The 23808-nt window shown below is 37.8% G+C and overlaps 2 protein-coding genes across 8 annotated transcripts in view; both read left to right on the top strand.

Annotated features, from left to right (window-relative positions):
- Nucleotides 1-9340, top strand: part of DDX52 (DEAD (Asp-Glu-Ala-Asp) box polypeptide 52) — an 18516-nt gene extending 9176 nt beyond the window's left edge. Inside the window, exons 7-15 of the mRNA XM_004684466.2 lie at nt 750-822; nt 1301-1504; nt 2850-2940; nt 4879-5001; nt 5095-5245; nt 5403-5478; nt 7147-7218; nt 7756-7848; nt 8901-9340. Coding sequence (XP_004684523.1) covers nt 750-822; nt 1301-1504; nt 2850-2940; nt 4879-5001; nt 5095-5245; nt 5403-5478; nt 7147-7218; nt 7756-7848; nt 8901-8979 — 962 coding nt within the window. The 3' untranslated portion in view covers nt 8980-9340. The remainder of the gene's footprint in view (nt 1-749; nt 823-1300; nt 1505-2849; nt 2941-4878; nt 5002-5094; nt 5246-5402; nt 5479-7146; nt 7219-7755; nt 7849-8900) is intronic.
- Nucleotides 9341-11223: 1883 nt separating this feature from the next.
- Nucleotides 11224-23808, top strand: part of SYNRG (synergin, gamma) — a 67956-nt gene continuing 55371 nt past the window's right edge. For 4 of the 7 annotated variants that reach the window (XM_012726405.1, XM_012726401.1, XM_012726400.1 and 1 more), the window contains exons 1-3: nt 11224-11317; nt 17860-17900; nt 21263-21384. In XM_012726405.1, the coding sequence (XP_012581859.1) occupies nt 11241-11317; nt 17860-17900; nt 21263-21384 (240 nt within the window). In that variant the 5' untranslated portion in view covers nt 11224-11240. The remainder of the gene's footprint in view (nt 11318-17859; nt 17901-21262; nt 21385-23808) is intronic. The other 3 variants (XM_012726404.1, XM_012726402.1, XM_012726399.1) reach the window with 1 other exon arrangement.

The raw sequence follows: 23808 nt of genomic DNA, 5'->3' as shown, positions 1-23808 counted from the left end.
GGGCAGGCAGGAATCGAACTCATGTGGAAGTGGCTTTAGCTTAGTGCTGTGCTTTAACCAGCTTCGCCACCAGGGAGGGCCTGCTACTGATTTTTAATCTACCGTGAAAATACCCTGCAGTTAAGAATGGCTTTCATCTCTAACTTTGTATCAGCCAGTGAACCTGCTTTTTTTAATCTTTTATCTTAAACTCTGAGTAAAATCTTCATTTAAAGGAAAGATTATTCTGAAAAACAAACGTTTCAAAATCAGGGACCTCCCTGGTGGTACAAGGGATTAGATTCCCAGTGCTAGGAAGCTACCCACAGCCACTGCAATACGGCACAGCAGACTTCTCTGCTGCTTCCCTCAGCAATGCATTTCAGTGTACGCCTGCTCTGCTCCCAACTCTGTCTCTGGTAAATCCTCTCACCTCCCACACCTTTGGCCTACACTCGAGCTCTTGTATGAATAAGTAAATGTATCTTTAAAAAAAGAGAAAACTGTTGAATTACAGTGGTCTTGCCTCTTAGAAATGGAGAAGATACATGAAATATAATAAAAGGAGTAAGGATATTATACTATGGTGGCTTTTAAAAATGAATATTTGCTTAATAAGGAAGAATTTTTGTGTTGTTGGATGTAGAGATTATAATCATATTCTCCTCTCCCAATTTAAGATTATTAGCTAAAATGCAAGAAGCTTAAGCCCCTAGTTTGAGAGGGATGAATCTGGCTTTTGCTATTTGTACCATTCCTTTTTTCTATAGACGTTCTTGTGACTACTCCAAATCGACTAATCTACTTATTAAAACAAGATCCTCCAGGAATAGACTTAACAAGGTACAAATGATATTTTAGTATCTTCCATGCGTGTTTTTCATTTTAGTTAACTATAATTTGAACTCAGTTGTTTGTATTAGTGCCCTTCAAATCTTAATCTCTTAGAACTTTCAGTCAGTATTACAGTGCTGAAAATTTACAGAAAAGTAACTTTGTGCTCTGGGAGAAAGTTACAGATTCTGCTAGGAAGGTAACACAGAATTCCTTTAGACTTTTAGGCATCTTTCAGCAATTTTGATGGAATTTGGAAGGTTAATGTGAAGCTCTGCTATTGCTAGTGGAATTTTTCACTTTGAGACTAATGGAATAGAATATTTATGTTTATCTTGTTTTTACCTTTTTTTCTGCTTATTTTTCCTGATATGTTTCTCTGAGAAGTAGCATCAAGGTTGGACAATTTTGTGTTCACACAGTTGAATGAAGTGTTTTGGATTTTCTATTTAAATTAGTATTTACAAATTGTTTCATTATTTCTTAGTGTTGAATGGCTGGTAGTTGATGAATCAGACAAATTGTTTGAAGATGGCAAAACTGGGTTCAGAGACCAGCTGGCTTCCATTTTCCTAGCCTGCACATCCCACAAGGTCAGAAGAGCTATGTTCAGTGCAACTTTTGCATATGATGTTGAGCAGTGGTGCAAACTTAATCTGGACAATGTCATTACTGTATCTATTGGAGCAAGGTAATGGTTTCTACACATTATTCCCTGTTTTCCTTTTTTAATACAAGGGTTTTTTTCAAATGTATATTATTTTTTGACTCAAGGAAATAGGTTGTTTGATGTAACATTAATACTGGAGAATACTTTATTAAAAGAAATATATCCTTTAAAGAGATTAGAGTAATCTGGAGGGAGATACTCATTGTTGCCACTTTAATATTCCTGTCATCATGCTAGTTAATTTTTCCATCCACAAAGCATGCCATGAGTTCTGTGGCCACCAGAGGATTTATTTTCTTAGATCCTAAGTAGGATCACAGGAAGAAGCTAGTGTTACTGACCACTTGACTTATAATTCCTTTTTAAAAAGTTTTCCAGAGCATTCTCTCCTAAATGAATGGTAATAGGAAAGAGTTTGAAGAAATTACAATATTGCTATTTGATAGAATATTCTGCAACTCATGAAATAAGTGTGAAGACTATAGCTAAATGAAAAGTGCTTATAATACCACATTTAGTAAAAAAGTAAATACCCTACCTACTTTAAACTTAAAATGTCTGTGTATAAGAGGGAAACAGAACAAAGTCACCAGGCATATAAATGTAAAGAGACAACAGAATGAATGACACAGTATATATATTGCAAAATCTTACAGAATATTAATAAAGCCTTAAGATACCTCACCTTTAACTTCTGCCTATATGTCAACTTTTGCTAATCATCAAGAAAAAAAATTCAACTAATGTAATAACAACTTTAAAAACACTTTATTTAACCTAACAATTTTAATTTCAGTACTTTTTATAGACATGAAAATATATGAGTAGGATATAACAGAATGTCAAAGTTTTATAATAAACAGAGTTTTGGGCAGTTTGTTTTCATTTTTTTACATATCATTTTCTTGAGATAATTTAGAATAAAACATTAAAGTTAACTTTTTCTTATAGTTAAAATATTTGTATTTCTTACATTAATTAACAATGGAAAAGCTGGGCCCTGCCTGGTGGCACAACAGGTTAAAGTGCAGCACTGCAAAGCTGGCTGCAGTTGCTTCAGCATGAGTTTGATCTGGGCCGTGGCGGTGACCCATATAGTGCGGCAGACCTCTCCTGTCTTGCCTGCTGCTCCCCTCAGCAGTGTACTTTATTGATCTGCCTGTTCTGCTCCCCACTCTGTCTCTGGTGAATCCTCTCACTGCCCCTGCACCTCTGGCCTGTACCCCAGTTCTATATGCATAGATAATAAATAAATAATAATAAATAAATAAATCTTAAACAACAAACAACGGAAAAGTTAATTCTGTTAGAACGGGAGGACAACAAAAAGTAGCTCTTGCAAATGACAAAGTATGTTTCTTTTCAGAAATTCTGCTGTAGAGACTGTAGAACAAGAACTTCTCTTTGTTGGGTCTGAGACTGGAAAACTTCTGGCCATGAGAGAACTTGTTAAAAAGGTATATTTGGATTATATTCTTAACTTTTGATAAACCTCACCAAACTTTACCTTACTGGTGAGAGGCCGAGCACTATTCCTTCATCATATTTAATAACTGAGTGGTAGAATGTTAAGAGGCATACTGAGCTGTCATCCCGAATGGAGGGGCTTACCTCTTAGAACGCGGTGAAGCTTTTTGTTCCCAGCTCAGGAAAAGACATACCTGATACTTGAAAGCATACCTTTTTCATAAGTAATATATGCACTCCTTCATAAATATAGACGTGCGCCACCCCCGCCCCCATCTAGGTTTCTTCAAGCACTCACACAGTGGAGAATATATAGGGCACTCAGTAGTGTTTTATTTTTATCCTTCAGTAAGTACTGGTAGAAGTCATAGTTAAAAAATTTTCAGGGCAAAGGTTAATAAAAGAAATACAAATCCTAAATCCTCCTTCTGAAATTCAGTCTTTTTTTTTTTTTAGAAGATGAAATCAGTTCATTTGTGTAAGATAGTTTATGATAAAGGGCTATAGCATATTTTCCTGATGCATCCAGTCAGTCATACAGGTACAACTCACCGTCAGGGTTAAGTTGAATTGGTTGTGAAAGCCCTATAAAGCAAAAGCTACTACTCTGGACATTGAAGGATTTGTGGACCAAGGTGGAGAGGAAGAGTAATGATGACTAGCGGAGCAGCAGAGTAGAGTCTAAGATGTGAAAGAGAACATTGCTTGCTGTGAATTCATGGTGAGAATTAAGATCAGTTGAGTCCATTTGAGAGAAGCCACTCAACATTCTTGAAGAATGTAGCCACATTAAAGGAAAATTTATTAAGCACTATATATGATGGATTGTAATGAAGAGAGACTGAAAATACGGAAACCACAGACTGTTGAACTAGACTGATCAGAGATGATAAGGAAGGAAGGAAGAAATGCAAGTGACAGTCTTAGTGACAGTATTAGTAGCTGGGGACTGAAAGGGAAAAGTGTTGTATTTTGTGACTACAAAGTTAAGAACATCGATGCTGGAGCCAACTACCGATAGGAAGTTGAGCTTTAGGCAAATTAACTTATTTGACAGTTTCATTAAGCCGGGACTATTAGTATGTCAAAATTATTTTAGTTTTAATGAGTTCCTATAAATAGAGTGCTTCTAAGAGCACCTGGCGATAATAAATGCTTTGTCTGTGTATTAATAGTCTTAAGGGTATTATTTTGCATCAAGAAATTTAAGATTTTCCACAGATACTCACATAGAGATTATACACCAGGGATTTGTAGTTACGAGTTTTGAGATGTCTATGAACTCTCTGAAATTATGTTAGTTTGTTTGTGGCTGCTGTTAGTTTTGTCACTTACAGTACCTTAGATCCTGAACATGTGTATGAATTTATAAATATTAAGTCATAATGTGGACAGTTGATAATACAGAAAGCTGGTTTGAGAGCAGGGCACATTGATAAGATTGTAAAAATCACCTGCTTAGACTGGAAGATGGTAAGTGAAATTTTATTTTGTAAGATTAAGATTATATTGATAGAACTGAGAACCAAGGGTTAAGCTTGGGGGGGAGGGTTGTGCACAATTAGTGTAAACAATGAATTAAAAAGACAGTTATTGTATCTGAGAATAAAAAATTCTGAGGCACAGAATCCAAAAGGTGATAGCTAAGAGTGAATGATAGTTCTATTAATGGAGAAAGAAAAAGGAGGTGGAATTAATTAGATTAGAGTACTAGAATTAGCAAAATGGAAATTACAGTTCAAGTTGTGTAGAGAATGGATAGAGAGGAAGATGAGAGCAGGTTGAGACTCCCTGGTCTCTAAGAAATTAGGCAATGGAAAGCACACTAAATTGAATTGGATTTTTAATGAACTAAAATCATGAAATGTTGAGATTGTGTTCTTGTTTATAGGTTATATGTGCTGATATTTTTGCCTTCTTTCTTTCAGGGTTTCACTCCACCTGTTCTTGTTTTTGTTCAGTCCATTGAAAGAGCTAAAGAACTTTTTCGTGAGCTTATATATGAAGGTATTAATGTGGATGTTATTCATGCAGACAGAACACAGCAACAGGTAAGGTCAAATGTAGCATCTTAAAATGATAACTCCTAGACTGAAAAATAATGGTTTTAAATTTACAAAATATTTGTTTTATGTTCTGATCAGAGAGATAATACAGTCCACAGCTTCAGAGCAGGCAAAATCTGGGTTCTTATTTGCACCGCATTGCTAGCCAGAGGGATTGATTTTAAAGGCGTTAACTTGGTGATCAACTATGATTTTCCAACCAGCTCAGTGGAATATATTCACAGGATAGGTAAGCTGTGTCTTCTCTCTTCCCTCCCCTAGGCTCCCATTTGTCTGCGATAGTCCCTGTAATTGTTCCTTTCAGAGATGTTCAGGTTTTAGTGCTACGAAAAATCCGGTGACTTTTATATGTGAATCTTGTTTTTTATGATCTGGTTTTTTCTTAGGTAGAACTGGAAGAGCAGGGCATAAAGGAAAAGCTGTTACATTTTTCACTGAAGATGATAAACCATTATTAAGAAGGTAAATTAGGAAAAATAACTTGATTTTTTTTTTTAAAGATTTATTTATTTATGCATACAGAACTGGAGCACAGGCCAGAGGTGCAGGGGGTGGGTAAGAGGATTCACCAGAGACAGAGTGGGAAGCAGAACGGGCAGATTGAGGGGAGCAGCAGGCGGGTCAGGAGAGGTCTGCAGCACCATGTGGGTCACCTCCGGGGCGGGCAGGGATCGAACTCATGCTGAAATGGTTTTAGCTTCCTAATGCTGTGCTTTAAGAACTGCGCCACCAGGGAGGGCAAATAAGTTGCTTTATTATTCTTATATGTAAACACAATTAATAGAAAATGGCTATGTCCCAAATTCTGTTAGAGTATTAGTCAACCAGATTTTTTGTTTTTTTAAAAGATTTATTTGTGCATACAGAACTGGGGTGCAGGCCAGAGGCTCAGGGGGCAGTGAGAGGCTTCACCAGACAGAGTGGGGTACAGAACAGGCAGATCGACGAAGTACACTGCTGAGGGGAGCAGCGGGCGGGTCAGGAGAGGTCTGCCATGCCATGTGGTCACCTCCGGGGCAGGCGGGAATCGAACTCATGCAGAAGCGGCTTTAGATTCTCAGTGCTATGCTTTAACCTGCTGCGCCACCAGGGAGGGCCAAGTCAACCAGATTTTAACCTTGAGAACAAAGAAAATGATCAGAGGGCCTTGTTTTGCCTTTTCCTTATTAAAATTTGGAAATACTCATAGTGGTATGTTTATTTATTTCAGATTCATGAGATTTTCCTGATAGCTGTTAGTATTACTCATAGTGTAAGAGTAAAGTTTCTGGTTCATTCAAAATTCTCCCTTACCCTAGTTCATCCTTCCCATTATTTTTAGGACAGAGTTATATATTTAATCTGAGGAAAAATTACAAGTAATACACTATACTGTTAACTTACTTGTGGCCCTTGAGCAGTGTGCTGTATTTTTAGTCTTAACCTGTCATTAGAAACTTGAGTTTCCTGCATTTTGACTGCCTACAGTAGGTTTAGCCTTTTAGGCTTAAGATAACAGACAGCACTTCATATTTCTAATAGATGAAGTTGAATTACAACTGAAGGTAGTTCTTAGATTTGTGTATCAGTTTTGGTAAAGATTTTGACCTGTTCCTTCTGAGCCATGGTTTTGTCAGCCTTGGTTTCACTTTGAATGTTTCACATATGCAGGGAAGCATATTCCAAATGTTTATATTCCTATAAAGTGTCCTCACTAACTCAAGCATATGAGTAGGATGACCATCAGATCAAGGTAACTGCGCCTTTTCCAGCTGGGAAACAGGGAGAGTGGTTGAGTATTAAAAAGTTTAAGGCCATGCCAAGCCCACAGTAATAAGCAAAAAATATTTACTTAAGTTTGCATCTGCTAGAAAAAATTATCAGTAACACTCATCTAAGACTGGTTCAGTAACTTTTTAGTTACTCATTAGTGTTGAGTAGGAACAACTGCTATCTAAAATTATTCATCAGTGTAGATGTAACATTTAATAATCCGTGATTGTATATGATAATAATTGATAATATATCAGAACACTTTACCAGAATGCATTCCTGTTTGAATGATTTTAGATTTCTATTGTGTTGTGTTTAAGTACATATATATCAGTTTGATAAGATAACAAATTTACGTTCATGGGTACCTTTTTCCAGCGTTGCTAATGTTATACAGCAGGCCGGATGTCCAGTACCAGAATACATAAAAGGTTTTCAAAAACTACTAAGGTACAATCTTGAATTCACCTAAGTTTTTCTCTTTGCTCAGACGTTTTTGCTTTCACATTCTTACATATTATAGTTCAAATATAAATGACTTGCCTTTAGAACATCTTAAGATGGCTATTTTCCTTTTCAATATTTACGTATATTCTTTCCTTGTCACTTTCTTCATCCTTGAAATTGCAGTATTCAGATTTTTAAGTGTTTGTTGTTAGTGAAGTGCTTAGAATTTATTTTAGTTTATAAAACTGATAAAATAAACAACAAAACCAAAAAAGAATTAATTAGCTAATGCTTGTTGGCACAGGATAAATGTTGACATAGGAAATAATTTAATAATAGCTCTTTTTGAAAAACAGATTCAATTTATCATCTGTTTGGGTTACCTCTCTAAATGCTATCAGGTAATCTGTTACACTAAAGTAGGTACAGTGTCACTTGAAACCAAAAAGTGGATTAAAAATGAATTTTGTGATCAAGGATCAGACTAGGTAATTCTTTTAAGCTGAGTGACAGTTCTTTCTCTTATTTTATCATTTTTAGCAAACAAAAGAAAAAGATGATTAAGAAGCCACTGGAAAGGGAGAGTATTAGTACAACACCAAAATATTTCTTAGAAACAGCTAAGGATAAAAAGTAAGTATATGGTGAGAAAAGCCACTGCTTGACTCTGTCATATTGTTATAGTAGGCATTGTTTTTCCTTAATAGAAAATTTTCTAAGTAGAATTGATAGGTCTATAGTCCAATATAGAATATAATAAAAGTAATACATCTTACGTTGCCTATGAATTGGGAACTTGATGATTTGATCATGGAATTTTTCTGTATCTATATATTAATGATCTGGTTTTCCCATCTGTGAAAATCAAGTCCATTTCACCATGAATTAGAATTGCACTACCCCTTCGCAATGCATGACAACGTAGACTGCAAACATCTCAATGTTTAATGTTTTTCCTTTCCCTATATTAACATTTAGTTGAATGCATTCATCATTTATTTACCAGACTCTCAAGAGTTCATGTCTAACTTCTGTTACTAATACATAGTGAAGTCATAACCACTCTGCCTCATTTTCCTCATCTGTAAAATGAGGATAATAGAATATGCTTTATAAATTAGGAATATCCAAGTTGACCCTTTATATAAAGCACTTATGACAGTATCTAGCACTTAATCAACATGAAGTTATTATTATATCTAGATCAGAAACTGTCCTTTATATCATGTTATGTTGTTTGTTGTGATGTTTTTCATTACTTAGGTGATAATAGTTTTCTAAAGGACAGTGGCCATGTCTAATGCAAGTTTGTTTCTAGTGGTACATGTATGTGATTATATAGTAAGTCAAGTAATGTTTACTAAACCGGTAGTTTTGGAAAGTATGTATATGTATTTATTTTTATTGATGCATAGAAGAACTAGAGTGTATGCCAGAGGTACAGGGGGCTGAGAGGACTCACCAGAGACATAGTGGGGAGCAGAAATCTACTGAAATACACTGCTGAGGAGAGTAGTGAACAAGACGAGAGGTCTGCTGCACCATGTGGGTCAGCTCCCTAGTTGGGGATCAAACTCGGGCTGCAGCAGTGATAGTGTGATAGCACTGAGACTTAATCCCTATGCCATCAGGGAGGCCCAGTATGTAGAATTTCTGTTCAACTTCCCTTATTTTCCTTGTTACAGAAAAAATGTCACTAATCAGAACAGCAAGAAGAAAGTAACTCCTGAAGACAAAATTAAAACATTTAAAAAGGCTGTTTAAGAAATACAATTTTATGATTCTTTTATGAATATTATTTTCATGGAAAACTTCAAGTATTATAATCACCTATACCAAGAATTGGAAGTCAACTACACTGGACTATTGAGAAGTGATCCTAAGCCATCAATGCATCATTTCAGATATTAAATTGTAGGTGATTTTTACATGTAGATACCATGGAAATAACACTCATTGACATTTCTGTTGTTTGAACCCAGAGAGGTACTTCTTACAGAAGATAAAACTTATGCTAAAAATAATACTCAGAAGTGGTTAACTCTTAAGGATATTCCTTTAAGTGTGAAGGAAGATGTGATGCAGCTATGCATCAACCAAATTCAAAATAAAGACTTGAAATTAAATTTCCCTTCCTGCCCCCAATTTTTTGGAGGAAAGATGGACAAGGAGCAACTGCATAGGTTCTCTGTCAAGAAAAGACCTACTGTTCTTTTATTCTAATGGTTCTTAGTTTGTTCATAGCCTTTTGTGGAATAAGCGACGACAAAGAGATTAGTCTTGTGTGACTGGTTTAAGTCTCTTAAGATTTTTTTTTCAAAGATTTATTTATTATTTATGCATGCAGAACTGGGGTACTGGCCAGAGGTGTGGTGGGTGAGAGGATTCACCAGAGACACAGTGGGAGGCAAAACAGGCAGATCAAAGTACACTGCTCAGGTCAGGAGATGTCTGCTGCGCCATGTGGGTCAGCTCCCAGGCAGGGGATTGAACTTGTGCTGCAGAAGCTTCTGAGAGCATAATGCAGTGCTTTAACCCTTACGCCATCAGGGAGAGCCCAGTTTCTTAAGATTTTTAATTCTTTAGACTATTAAATATCCATCATTGGTAAGCTCATACCTTAAGTATTATATTGTGTCTTACAAGATTACGGTCAGTCTTTCCCTTTCTTTTTCCATCATTTAGTCATGCTCTTCCCTGTCTTTTTTCCATTGAAGAAGACTACTTGACAAATAATACACATTTTATCATGATAAGGAAGACTGCTCCTGTTTCTTGATACACCTCTGGTTTCACTCTTTTACAGCTTATCTTTCCTGAGGCTATAAAGGCCCTTCATCCATTTAGTTAGAAGGTCACAGTCAAGGGTAAAGGACTATACACTGATCGAAACAATTTGTTGTTAAATTTTTCTCACTTGTTAAAATTGGCTTCATACATGTAAAGTGCTTAGAATGGCACTGACGTGAATTGGAGTTTTCAGTAGCAATACAATACTATAGTAGTGTATTCTCAGCAGCATTTCAATTAAACGTATTTATTTCCTTTAATTTCAGCCTTTTACAGGACACGTAGTCTTCAACTTAAGTATTTTAGATGGGACAAACTTCAGAATTTATGTAAATGCAACAGGGTACAAAAAGTACTTAACACATGACATTTTTGCTTTTGTAGTCAAGGTAAGGATTGCAAACTGCGTTGCTGTAAAAGCCCTGAGGCAGGAATGAGAAAATCCACTACTAGCTAATGAGCAAAGTTGAGGGCTTGAAAAAGTTTACGTTCTACTTGCGTATTTCACTGACAGTAACTGAATTAGGGAACAAAGCACAGTAAGATACGGCCACTATAGATGCAGAGCCGTGAACTGCTTTCCAGACACCCGTGTTTTGCCGCTGCTGGCAGGTGTATTACGGATAACTGGGGTGGCCACGACTGAACCAAACGGGAGTAGTGACTTAGGGTTTTTATAAATGGATTGGGTTTACGTGCGTGGGTTGGCAGACTAAATGAAAATGTAAATATCGTCACCTTCCGGGGTGGGTACCAAAAGGAAGCGGCGGAGTAATGGGTGTGAGGGGGAGTGGTAAGGAGTGGAGACGTGATCAGTAATCGGTGCCGTGAAGTTAACGAAGCTTCCGGGGTCCACCCTAGCCTTTGTGTTGAAAAGTAACAAAAGCAGCCGTCTCCCCTCCAGTTTTACCATCAATCGTTTTTCAAACGAAGGCGAGACAGTGTCTCGCCACTCACCACCAGCTGGGTGTTCCACCCGGCCTGGCCACGATCTGAATCAGTTTCCCTGGATGCCGGCCCAGGCCGCAGAACAATTGCACCTGGAGGACTCCCGGGCGGCGGCCGGGTCACGTGACCGGGCCGCTCCGCCCCCGCCCCCGAGCGCGGGAGTCACGTGAGAGAACCCGGGCGCTCCGTCTGGGTCCGCGGCGAGGTGGGGCCTGGCGTTTGCCCCGGAAGTGGCTGTCTTCAACTGACAGCTGCTGGTAAAGGGGCGGCTGCAGGCTGGGAGCAAGATGGCGCTGCGACCGGGAGCGGGAGCCACCGGCGGCGGGGCCGCGGGAGCAGGCACGGGGGCCGCCGGGGGGAGCAGGTGGGTGTGCGGAGCGGGGACCGGGCCTGGTGGGTCCGACGGTCCCGCCGACGCTCGACTGGCTTCGGCAGCGGCTGGGGGCTTGGCGGTTATGGCGGTTTTCTCCCGCTGCAACTCCTTTCTCTTTAGAACTGGGTTATGGATGATGGGTCATCCCCGGGGACTGAGCCGGAGGGGGCGGGTGGAGCCGGGGCGCCAGAGTCCTGCGGTCCCGGCGGCTGGAGCCAAGTGGGTAGCGACCGCGCACCTCTGAGCTCGGAGAAGGTGAGGGTCAGCTCGGCGGGTGGGAGGAACCCCCGACGCCTCGTTTCTAGTCTTGGGCGGGCTCTGAAGCGACCAGAGACTTCCCCTTCCCAAGGCTTTTCGGGCTTGACCAAGAATGTTATATGGAAAGAAAGCTCTGAAAGAGCCGGTCGCAGAACTAGACAAATGATCCAGGAGAGATGTACCTGTGTGTATTGTCTGCCTTTTCCTCTTTTGGAGTCCCCAGACTTTTATTTCTTAAATACTTGAGAAACCGCAAGAAAATCTGAAGCCTTTTGAATTGGTAAATAGGAACTCTTGTAACTCTGAAGACTTGCCTCTTTATTGAAAATCGAAAATTCGTAGTTACGCAGTTATTACAACCACGCTTCCAGACTCGGTAACTTAGCCCTCTGACAAATTTCAGCTAACAGTTGCCTGTGGTTCTCCTGTCTGAAACGGTAGGGGAGATACATATTTGCAGCTTGTCAAGCTCATTATTTAAGGAACTGTTTTGTTCCATTACGACTTCTACCCACTTCTGTGATGACCTAGTGTGATTTTTGTGGTCAACACGTACTGCGTACACATTTGAAGATAAAATTAGCTTTTTATAAAAACTTAAGCACCCTAAATTATTTTTAGAAAGCCAGGTGTTAGGTTTTTTTATATGCAATGTTTTAATCTTGCAGTTATGACCACTACAGAAATATAAAGCCTTTAAAGTTATCACCTGCAGCTGCCTTATATACTGGGCAAAAAGCATCGGCTGTTAATAACCACCTGTGTGCAGCCCCACTTTTCATTTCCTCTACGAATCTTTGCCTTTAGATATAAAACTTTCCGTATTTGTGTTCTAATTACTGCTATTTTATACTTTTCCATGAACATTTGTAAGACAATTTCTGGCTGAAGAAGAAAATATATATGATCTCACCTATTTTCTGTGTGTGATGATGGTTTCAAAAATGTTCTTGAATGATATTAATTTGACCAGCATATGATTACTCAAGGTACTAAGTCCTGAGAAAATAAAATCTTAAAAAGAATTTGGTATTCTAGGCTCAGTTTGGCTTTTTTTTTTCTTTTATGAAGGAGAGCGTCAAGGGAGGACCACAGCTGCAGAAAATTTTCCTTAGTGTATTTTAATATCATTGCACCATTACTTATTTTTTATAAGTATGGCCTGAATTGTGAAACTTATTTTTTATAAGTATGGCCTGAATTGTGATTGATTTTGAAATTTATTTCATCTGTAAATATAGTAAACTCCACATTACAATTTTTAGAGGGTAGATGGGAAGAAAATGGTTAAAGTGACTCTTACCTGGAAAATTTATGGTAAATATGTTACATATATTGGGAACTTTCTGAAGCTGAGAAACTATGCTCAGTAAAGAACATTACGGTTTTTAGAAAACTATGATGAATGAGGGCTGAGGTTATTTTATAAGGAAACAAACATGGTAGGCTAAGTAAGTATATTTTAAGGAAAAAGAACCAGGCATCCGCACACAGCTTTTAATGGAGAACATCCTTGGAACTATTAACTTACCATGTGTCTTAGATACTTGTTTCTTTTGTAAGGGACTAAGCAAAAGACTGGGATTTTCTGGCTTCATTAATATGTTAGCCTACTTTGATGGGTGTCTTGAGTGGGCTATTTTTGAATCAGTGGTAGGGTTGTATATAGGGTAAAATTTACTCAAGAGATGCGAAGTATAACTTTATTCTTAAGATCAAGTATAGCAGAAAAAAATATGAAAGATTTTGATCAGTCTGTATTCTGGGATATTATTTGTGTGCTTTTTTATAAATTTCTAAGGGTTTTTCATCAACTCTGCTTCTAACACATAGTAACAGAAAACATTATGCAAATATTTGTGGTTTCAGATACATTGAAGGCAAAGAGGTATTTCAGCTGGGTCTCATTTTAAAAAGAGAAAGGGGTCAAGAGATTGTCTTAGAGTTTGGAATGCTTAGTGAACACTAGGGAATAGCAGGAAGTCTGGGAAGACTGTGGCCCTAAGTGAGGGAGAAGAATTTTGTGGCCCTAAGTGAGGGAGAAGAATTTTGTGAGAAAAAGGAATGTGTGCTAAACCTGGACAAATCCTTGAGTTTAATGGAGGGAAATTCAGCTTTAGAAATTAGTGCAGTTTTCACCCCAGGAGTGGACTCAGCAAATCGTCCCTTAGGCAGATGCACCTCACCTGTGTACACAACAGGCTTTAATAGTCATGGAGTCTGCAGGTGGAGAGGTCCATTAAGTCTTGTAGGCTTCCAGGCCTGAGAAATGAAAACTAATCTAGGTTAGTAGCAAAGGTAAACTGAAAGGGAAGGATGAACTAAACCTGTGATAAGCAGAGCTCACAGTTCTGCATGCTTTCTGCTTTCATACTCGCGCACCTGTGATAAATACTGGTTTTACCTTTGAAATTAAATTGTCGATCACCTTTGCTGCTGCAGTTTTTTTTGTGTTTTTTTTTTTTTTTTGCTAAAATGTTGCTGCCTTCAACATAGCTTGAATTCACAAATATTTGCAGACTTTTTGTGTGTGTGCTACTGTGTGTAAAAAGCAGAGGAAGATAAAAGCCTTAAAGGAATTTATAAAAGCAGAGAAAAAAAACACAGTACACAAATGATATCTCAGTAGGATATAGACTGAGCAAAATCATCATCTTTTTGTTGTTGGGACTTTTAGCTGCTTGTCTAGCCAGTCTTTAAGTGTGTTGTTAGTTACCTAGACACTGCAAAGAATCTGATGAATGGTATACATAGGTCACTCAGTATTTGCTAAATTTTAGTGGAGTAAGTCATGTTTGTCACTTTAGTTTTTGATAACCTTTATACATCTGCCCTTGTCTGTTTTGTTGTCTAAAATGGGGCCTCAGTTTGGTTCTATGTTGTCATTTGAAATAGGAAAAACTACACAGGTTGGTGAGTGACATAGAACTTTACAGTAATGTTGCAATAACTGGGCTGCAAAAAGAATGTAACTCAGATTTCCAGGTTTTACTTAGCCACTATGTCATATAGTAAGTAATTGTAATCTTTAAGACTGAACCGTCTCTACAGGTTGATTACTTAAAGGCCTTGTCCGGAGTTTATAGATCTTAGCATGTGAGCAACCTTTTAACGAAAGGAATACTACAGAATTTCAGTTTACAATTTAAGTATTTTTTTGCAACTCACATATGACTTAGCTAGTACATTTAGTTTCCATTTCACAGAAGCTGGTTAGCCCTCTCTGGATTCAGGCCTGTTTGTCAGCGTAGCATTTGCTGGTGGTTCTGATCCTCTACAAGGCTATAAATAACATAACCAGGGAGATGTCCAACTAGAACTTCATAAATCACCGGACAAAACTTGGAAAAATGAAAATATGCTAGCGCTAAAAGACTATAATAAAGTTTAACCCCCTTGAAATACTGACTCACAGACTAAGACTTTCCCACTCTTTTTCTTCCTTGTTTTGACCTTTTTCTTTCTTTCCAGTCTCAGAGGAAGAAGACCTTCCTTTTCTTTTTTTCTAACGCCTTTTTAAAAAAGATTTATTTATGTATACAGAACTGGGGTTCAGGCCAGAGGTACAGGGGTGGTGAGAGACAGAGTAGAACAGGCTGATTGATGGCGGGCGGGTCAGGAGAGGTCTGCTGTACGATGTGGGTCAGCTCCGGGGCTGGGTATGGAACTCACACTGAAGCTGTTGCAGCCAGCTTGCAGTGCTGCATCCTAACCCACAGCGCCACCAGGGAGGGCCCAAATCCTCTTCCTTTTCAAACCTTTTGCTACTTGGCTTTGTTAAATCAATTCTTCAAAAATCATGTTTTATCAATCACTGAATATATCCTTTACATCTTAAATACCTCTCTATAGGCCCTTTACTCTTTCTCTCTTGAAACTGTTCAAAGATCACCATTTTAAAAAACAATGATCCCAATTAATCCTCATTTGTGATCAGTTTTTCTATAGCATTAGATACTGGTAACTGCTTTCTTCCTGAAATGTGGTCGCAGTCAGTTATACCCAACTCTTGGTTATGTGATCATTCCCTACTTGGTTTTTACTGTAAGACTTCTTCAAGGCTGTCCTCTGTTGTCTTCTCACTATGCACCTTAACAGAATTACCTACTTAGTTTTTTTAACCTTTATTTAGAACAACCTTGCTAGGTAAATCTGTGTTGTTCACCTGAGCCTAAGTTATCTGGTTGCCTGCTAGTTTGCTTCTCCTGGACACACTCCTACAACCTACCCCACACCTACTCATACTGGCTTCCTTTCCAATAAACAACATCTCCATTCTCGCAGTCAAACATGCTTTTTTAGGGCTAGTCCTCCCACCTAGCAGTTGCAGGGCCCTGTTGGAGTATCCTTTTCAGTATATTTCATTTATTAACCCCTTCTTTTCCAGTCCCGTTACTCTGCTTATGGCCCTTTTCATCTCAAGATTATTGTGAGTTGCTTCGTTCTTTTTGTTTCACATTTTCTCTACCATCTCTATAACCATAGAAACCAAAAGCCCATTTCTGATCATTCCACTTTTCTCTACCTTAGGGAAAAGCAAATGCAAATTACAATAAGATACCACTTCATATCCATTGGGATAATTATCATTAAAAAATAATAATAATAAAAAGTGTTGGGAAGGATATGGAAAATTGGAACTCTTGTGTGTTGCTGGTGGGGTGGGAATGTAAAATGGTATAATGGCTGTGAAAAACAGTTGGTGTAAGTGTAGGATTACCAAAAAGTAAGTGTAGGATTACTATATGACCCAGCAATTCCACTCAGATACTTTTCTACCTGTGTTAATAGCAGCATTGGTTATAATAGCCAAGCATTAGAAGTAAGCTAGATCCATCAGTTGGATGAATAGATAAACAGAAGGTAGTATGTAAATATAGTAGCGTGTTATTCAGCCATAAAGTTATAAAATTCTGATTCATGTTACATGTGAACTTTGAAAACATGCTGAGAGAAATAAATCAGATACAAAAGGTTAAGTATTATGATTTCACTTAATATGAATCGAGAGATTCATAGAGATAAAAAGTAGAATAGCGGTTATTAGGGATTTTTGGAGGTTGGGGAGAGGTAAATGGCTAGTTACTGTTAAATGAATAGAGTTTCTATTGGGGATGATGGGAAAAGTTCTGGAAATGGGTAATTGCGATGGTTGAACAGCATTGTGAATATACTTAATGCCACTGACCTTTATACTTTAAAATGGTAAAACTTTGTTACTACCATTAATAAAAACCCTCTCACAACTTCATGTAATATTCTAAATAAAATTAGCCATTTTAAAGGCCCTCTATGATCTCCTTACTTTTCTAATCATACATCTTACATTAAAACTTAAGCCCCCGCAGGGATTACAATTGAGATGAAAAAAAAAAAAACCTACAAAATGATGTAAAAATAAACTGTTATGGGCCCTCCCTGGTGGCGCAGCAGGTTAAAGCACAGCACTAAGAAGCTTAAGTCACCTCAGCATGATTTCGATCCCCGCCTGCCCTGGAGGAGATCCACATGGCGTGGCAGACCTCTCCTGACCCGCCCGCTGCTCCCTTCAGCAGTGTACTTCCTCGATCTGCCTGTTCTGCTCCCCACTCTGTCTCTGGTGAATCCTCTCACCCTCCACATCTCTGGCCTGTACCCCAGTTCTATAAATAGATCTTAAAAAAATAAATAAACTTATTAAAATATAAAAAAGTAAATAATAAATAAATCTCAAAAAAAAAAAACTTAAGCCATTTCTCCAAAAACACATCTCTGCCCTCAGAGCGTTAGCTCTAGCTAGAGTCTGTGTGCCTATCTCAAAGATTCAATTCAAAAGACAAATTCAGTGAAGCTTACTGAAATAAAACCCAGCAAGTTAATGTTTCTCTTCTCCTCTCTGCTAGTGTTTTGGATTCTCATAGCACACCGTATCCTGGGTTAAGGTTATTACATCAGTGTCTTCAAAAAGATTATAAACTAATTCAGACCTTTCATGTAGTAGGCATTTAATGAATGTTCATGGAATTGCATCTACTCTCACCTTCATTTGTGGATGAGAAAACTGGAATCCAAAGAAGCCATTCCAGGACCAGTTTCAAGGTCTTCTGTCTAGTTCAGAACTCCCGACACTGTATGTTGACTGTCATGCCATCTGCAGACTTTCAGTCTACGCTGGTGTTGGATAATTCAGGGCCACACTGCAAAACCAGCTGTACTTATTTATTCACCAGAAATGTGCATCTTTTATTTGAAATCTTTGTACCTAAGAAGATGCTAATACATATTTTTGTTTTCAGCTTCATGTTTCCTGTTGCAGGTGGAATCAGACCCCCTCAAGGTATGTGAAAGCTTAAGTTTTGCACTCTTATTTTTCATTGTTATGTGTCTGAACTTAGAGATTAAGTGGATAAATTAGAACTTCTGTGACTGCCAAATAGAGTAAAATTTTCCTCTAGTCTTGAGCCAATATGAGTTATTCTCAAACTTTCTCAGAAATCGTATAATTTGGGGAACAATGGGATCACTGTTCAGTTCTCCCATACATATTTACACATCTTGTTTAAATATCTGTAGATTACTTAACCTCAGCCATAAAGAAGGCTTTCAGGAGTATTAAAGAACAAGTGACAAAAATGAAATGAACTGTAGTTCTCTGAATGACATCTTTCTCCTATATAGACTCTTTCTCCTCTTGCTAGATTGGTAACTATGTAAGTCAGGGACCATGTCTTTCTGCCTTCCATTCCAGTACTCCCAGCACTGGGCACGCTGCTAGGACATACTAGGTTCTCTGTCGATGTTTGCTGAGCTAGTAACTCGGTCTCTTCAGGTATTTTGTGCTTCTGTTTTCTCTCTATGAATTTGGCCTTACTCTAATCATGGACACAATACAGATCACATAGTTCTGTTTCAGTTTAAAATTTTTAAGTTTCAGTTTGATTCCTGCAAATTCCTCCACTAGGTATACCCCTCCTCTCTTGGTTTCACATAAGAGCCCACCACTATCACTTCTAACTGTGTCTTCAAGGAAATAGTAATGAAGGGAAATAATCTGGGCCCTGTGCCACTGGCCACAACACGTTGCGGCAGGCTGTGTCCACCCTTCTCCTGGTTGGCGGTGCTCACTTTTCCTACTCTGGCAGGCCTCTTCCCTCCATGCGCCAAGCTGCTTCTGAAAACCTGCCCTTCTCACAGCCAGTGTTGATGGTTATGCAGATGAACTAGAGAAGCAGCTGCTCCCAAGTCATCAGTAGGGATGGAAGATAAGAGCCGCTTGGGCCCAGGTGGTCAGGGGCTCACAGCAACCTGTCTCCTTGTAATCGGTGATGGTGGTCAGGTTTCAGTTAAAATTTTCCAACGGTCAGTTGTATTCTTTTCATTGTGCTCATGTTTATACATTATTTAGACTGTCCTTAATTAGATGTGTCCAAGATTTAGACCAGATGGTTTGAGGTCTTTTGTTCTTTAGGAAGGCATTACCAAGTTATGTGATCATTATCATGGCTCTTTTTACATTTTCATAAACTTTTCACAGAAAAATCTACATGTGGAGTGAAGGAACAGGACAAAAAGAGAGCCAAAAAGGTTGTCTGATATTTTTTTCTTCTGGAATTTGAGTAATCCAAAGTATGTTAGAATGGACTTTTTTTTTTTTTAATCATTTTAAGACTTTAGATGATGAATGAATGATTGCTAGAAGCATATTTAAGAAACTGATAGCAGCAGTGCCAGATACCTGAGTTACTCATTCAATACCTAAATAAAATTAGTTAAAATAAACTTTAGGTATAAAGGGGTAAGGAGGAAAATATTTTATGATGGTTGTGTCTCCTAATGCTCTGTGACACCTCGTACCTTTGTATTGTGTTCTGTCTGGAATAAACCTCCCAAATTGCTCCCTCACTTCGAGTCCTTGTTGAGATGCCATCCAAGCGAGGCAGCCTTTTCTGACTATGAAATAATGTCGCCTTTCACTGGCTCTCCCCTTCCCACTTTTTTCTTTTACTTTTATCACTACCAGATATGTGCTTAATTTTACTTACTTCCTCTAGTTACAGTGTAAGCTCCATAAGAACACAGGCCTGGTTTTGTTCACTGCTGTGGCCCTGACATGGAGTAAGCCCTCAAATCCTTGAATAAGTATTGAATGAACAAATGAATAGCTTGCTTCTGATAAATGTTAGCTACAGATGTGGATGTCCCCATTTCTGAAATTAAGCTATGTATAAGTAACCTTGAAGGTTCACAAAAACCAGAAGATAGACATGGTAATTTTTACCAGACCTTTGATTTTTTTTTTTAAATTGGCAAAAAACTCCTTATAGTGAAACCAATACAGATGTAAAGTGTTAAAATGCAAAAAGAATGAAATTTTTGTTCAGCCTATGTAGGTATTTTGTTTTAGTCATTTATAAAGAACCTTGTACTATGCCTAACTAGAGTAGAGTAGTTTTTTATTAAGTCCCCAAAGAGGTATATCTTCATTCGTCTTTGCTTTTGGAAAACTTCATTGGACAAGTTTGGGAGCTGCTAGTCTGAATGATACTTTCACGATAGTTTCTGTGCCGTTCATTGTTTTACGTACTTTGCATGTTGGTGACTATTTTGTGACAAATGTTTTTACTGTTCTCATAGAAAAGAGGAATATACTGTAGTTGCATATATTAAATATATGCAAAGTATACTATAAGTATACTTTGTATACCCAAGTAACTCAGGTATCTGGCCACTGCTGCTTTCAGTTTCTTAAATATGCTTCCAGCAATCATTCATTCCTCATTTAAAGTCTTAAAATGATAAATTAAAAAAAAAGTCTACTCTAACATACTTTGGATTATTCAAATTCCAGAAGAAAAATATATCAGACAATATAGTATACTATAAGTATATTATAGTTTTACTTAAACTGAGGCACAAGTTGCTTAAAGCCCCAAAGCTAGTAAGTGGCATTTATATTTATTACCCAGAATGCGCATTCTTAACAGCTGCTGTATTAGTTATATGCTGATGCATAAATAATACTCCAAAACATTTTAGTATTTCACACTGTGTGTGTCCATGTGCACGCATGCTCACATGCATGTGTGTGTACAGGGGAGGGGGACCCAGAAACTGAGGTTGATTTCACTGGGTGATTTTGGCACAGAGCCAAAGAGATGCAGTGAAAATGTCAGCCAGGCTGCAGTCATCTGGAGTTTGATGGGACTGAAAGATCTGTTTCCAAATGTCTTGCTGGCATAGATGGCAGTTTTGTGCTGTCATTTGGCAAGAGCCCTCTGTTCCTTGCCACATGAGTTCTCCACTGGACTGCTCAAGCACTCTCATACAGCAGGGGCTTTTCCCAGAGACCTGAGAGAAAAGGGAAGAAGAGACACTTGTTTCTCAGTACCTTTGGAAGATAAACACTGTCCTTTCCACCATATCCCATTGGTCATGCCAGTCAGTCCTGTTTGGTAGTAGAGGCAAAGGTTGCTGGGACCAAACAGCATAATTCAACCCTGTTGTTAATATTTTAAAGTGTGAACAAAAATTCTGTAGGACAGGTACTATTATCTTCACTTTACAAGTGAAACTTACATCATTCTGTCTCTCAAATGTGTTATATTATGCTACTCAGAATACAAGTTACTTAGGTACAAGTGATTTTCAAGAAAATAAACATTAAATCATGTTGACTTTAATGACATCTTTCTTTTCTAGCAGGCCTGCTGCCAATGCAGCAACAAGGATTTCCTATGGTCTCTGTCATGCAGCCTAATATGCAAGGCATGATGGGAATGAATTACAGCTCTCAAATGTCCCAAGGACCTATTGCTATGCAGGTACTTACCTCTTTTGCCGATAATTTACAAAGATGTAATGTTTGTTAATTGTCTACATTTTAAGAACACACATTAGGAGCTTCATGTTATTTTTAAGATTTTTTAGTTATGCAGGCAAGAATTGGGGTGTAGCCAGAGGTACAGGGAGTAAGGGGATTCACCAGAGACAGAGTGGGGAGCACAACAAGTGGATCTACTAATATACACTGCTGAGGGGAGCAGTAGGTGAAGCAGGAGAAGTGTGCTGTATGTATCATGTGGGTCAGCTGCATGGCTGGGGATCAAACTCATGCTGCAGTGGCTGCAAACATCTTCATAGTGCTGCTCTTTAACCCCTTGCACCAACAGGGAGAGCCTATGATTTCAACTTTTAAACCAAGAAAATTTTCAGAGGAGACTGAAGAAGAGTAGCCACAGAAGAAAGAGAGAAAATTAAAGAACAGAGAAAGGATTTTGGTTTCACGCAAATCTGAGTTCAGTCCCAGCTTTGTCACTTACCTGTAGAATAGGATGGGATAATGTCTTGCCAGTGTGTTTGTAGAAATGGTTGAATGAAAAATTTAAACCATTTGGTATTGTATCTAGCACTAGGTGAGCAGGGAGAGACAAATGCTCACTTTTTATATTAAAGTTAAAATCAGGAATGATCTTTAAAGAGGCATGACATTATTTTGTGTTCTGTCTTTAATATTCATCTGACTCTTAGTGTTTCCTTACTCACAGCTCCCATTCTAGCTACAAAACACTTTCCTGAATAATAATAATAACCATAGTAATAATAACCACCAGTAGTTCTTTACATGCGCTATATTCATTGTACACATTGTGTCATTAATGACTATATAGAAATTCTGCAAGACAGGTAATATTTGGGAATCTGTGGTCTATTCAAGGTTATCAATTTATTTCAGAGTAGAGGCTTACGCCAAAACGATCTTATATTCAGAGCTTGAATTGCTTCCCAAATAGCAGTTATTTGAGTGTAACCTTCTTGATTTTTGCTGTGTGTTAACATTTTTGTTTTTAACCAGTTCTAAAGAGAATCATTATATTTTAAAGTAAATAGAAAATCTTATTTTGTTATAAATGCAGGGTAACCAAAAAAATAAGATGAATCAAAATTACATATTGAAGTTTATAAACCTTCTCTTTATTGAAAAAAGAAGAAATGTATACAATTTACCTGCAAATGATTCAGCAAAAAAAAAAAAAAAGTGGGGCCTCCCAGGTGGTGCAGGGGCTATTGTCTCAGCACTATCAATCTATTGCCAGCCTCTGCTGCACAAATTTAGTCCTGAGCCGGGGAGCTACCCACATGGCACAGCAGACCTTTCCTGTCCAGCTCACTGCTCCCCTCAGCAGTGTATTTCAACCCACCTGTTCTGCACCCCGCTCTGTCTTTGGTGAATACTCTTGCCCCTGATACCTCTGGCCTGTACCCGAGTTCGTGCATGCATAATAAATAAATCTTGGGATGCATAAATAACATTGTATTAGTATTCTCATATTCTTTGGGTATATACCTACAGGTAGTATTGTTGGATCAAATGGTTACTTGCATTTTTAGTTTTTTTTGAGACCTCTCCATACCATTTTCTGTAGAATTTAGGTTTGACACAATATTTACAGCATTCGAATGACTTTTTTAGAAAATAAAGTAGTTATAAAATCTTATGGAACCACAAGACTCCAAAGCAGCAAAAATAGCTCTCCAAAAAGAAAGGAGAAAAACTGAGTTATCACACTCCCTGACTTCAAACTATATAGCAAAGTGATGGTATCAGAACAGTAAGATAGGGCATTATGCTGTAACTCAGGCAAAACTAACTCAAGGGGTAATTCCTGATGTAAGGTCAGATGCAGGAGAAAACAAAGAACAAAAAGAGTTACATGTGTGGACAAATCTAAATGAATACTGTATAAAATAACAGTGTCTTTATATTGTTTTTTAATATTCAAAAAGTTAAAATACATATAATAGTAATGTAGAACTTGGAGGAATCTGCATTCTGTGAAAAATAAAGATTTTGTTAACATTAGCTTTTGATGAGTTAATACATTTTGTAATTTCAGGGACAATCTTAGTAGGACATATATATCCTTTGTAACAGATAGAGGTGAAAAAATAAGATGGGAGGGAGAAAAAGAGGGGGCCAAGAAGGAAAGAAAATGAAATGTAGAGAAGATGGACCAAGTCATAAATATAAGGTAGTTTTAAATACAAATATATTAATAATTAAATGTTAATGGCTTAAGAATCCTTTTAAGAATTTTAGGTACTTGATGCTTATAAGAAGCACTTTTAAAACATAAGGATACAGAACATTTTAAAGTAAAGGAATAAAAAGAAATACTAAACAACCAAATGAAAAATATTATGTAGCTAAAGGAAAATTAGACAAAATATTCTTTTTTTTTATTTTT

The sequence above is a fragment of the Condylura cristata genome, unplaced genomic scaffold (genome assembly GCF_000260355.1).
Source record: "Condylura cristata isolate star-nosed mole 26May11 unplaced genomic scaffold, ConCri1.0 scaffold00017, whole genome shotgun sequence".
NCBI classification, from domain to species: Eukaryota; Metazoa; Chordata; class Mammalia; order Eulipotyphla; family Talpidae; genus Condylura; species Condylura cristata.
Note: the sequence above shows the minus strand (reverse complement) of the source record. Positions and strands in the feature narration are given on the sequence as shown.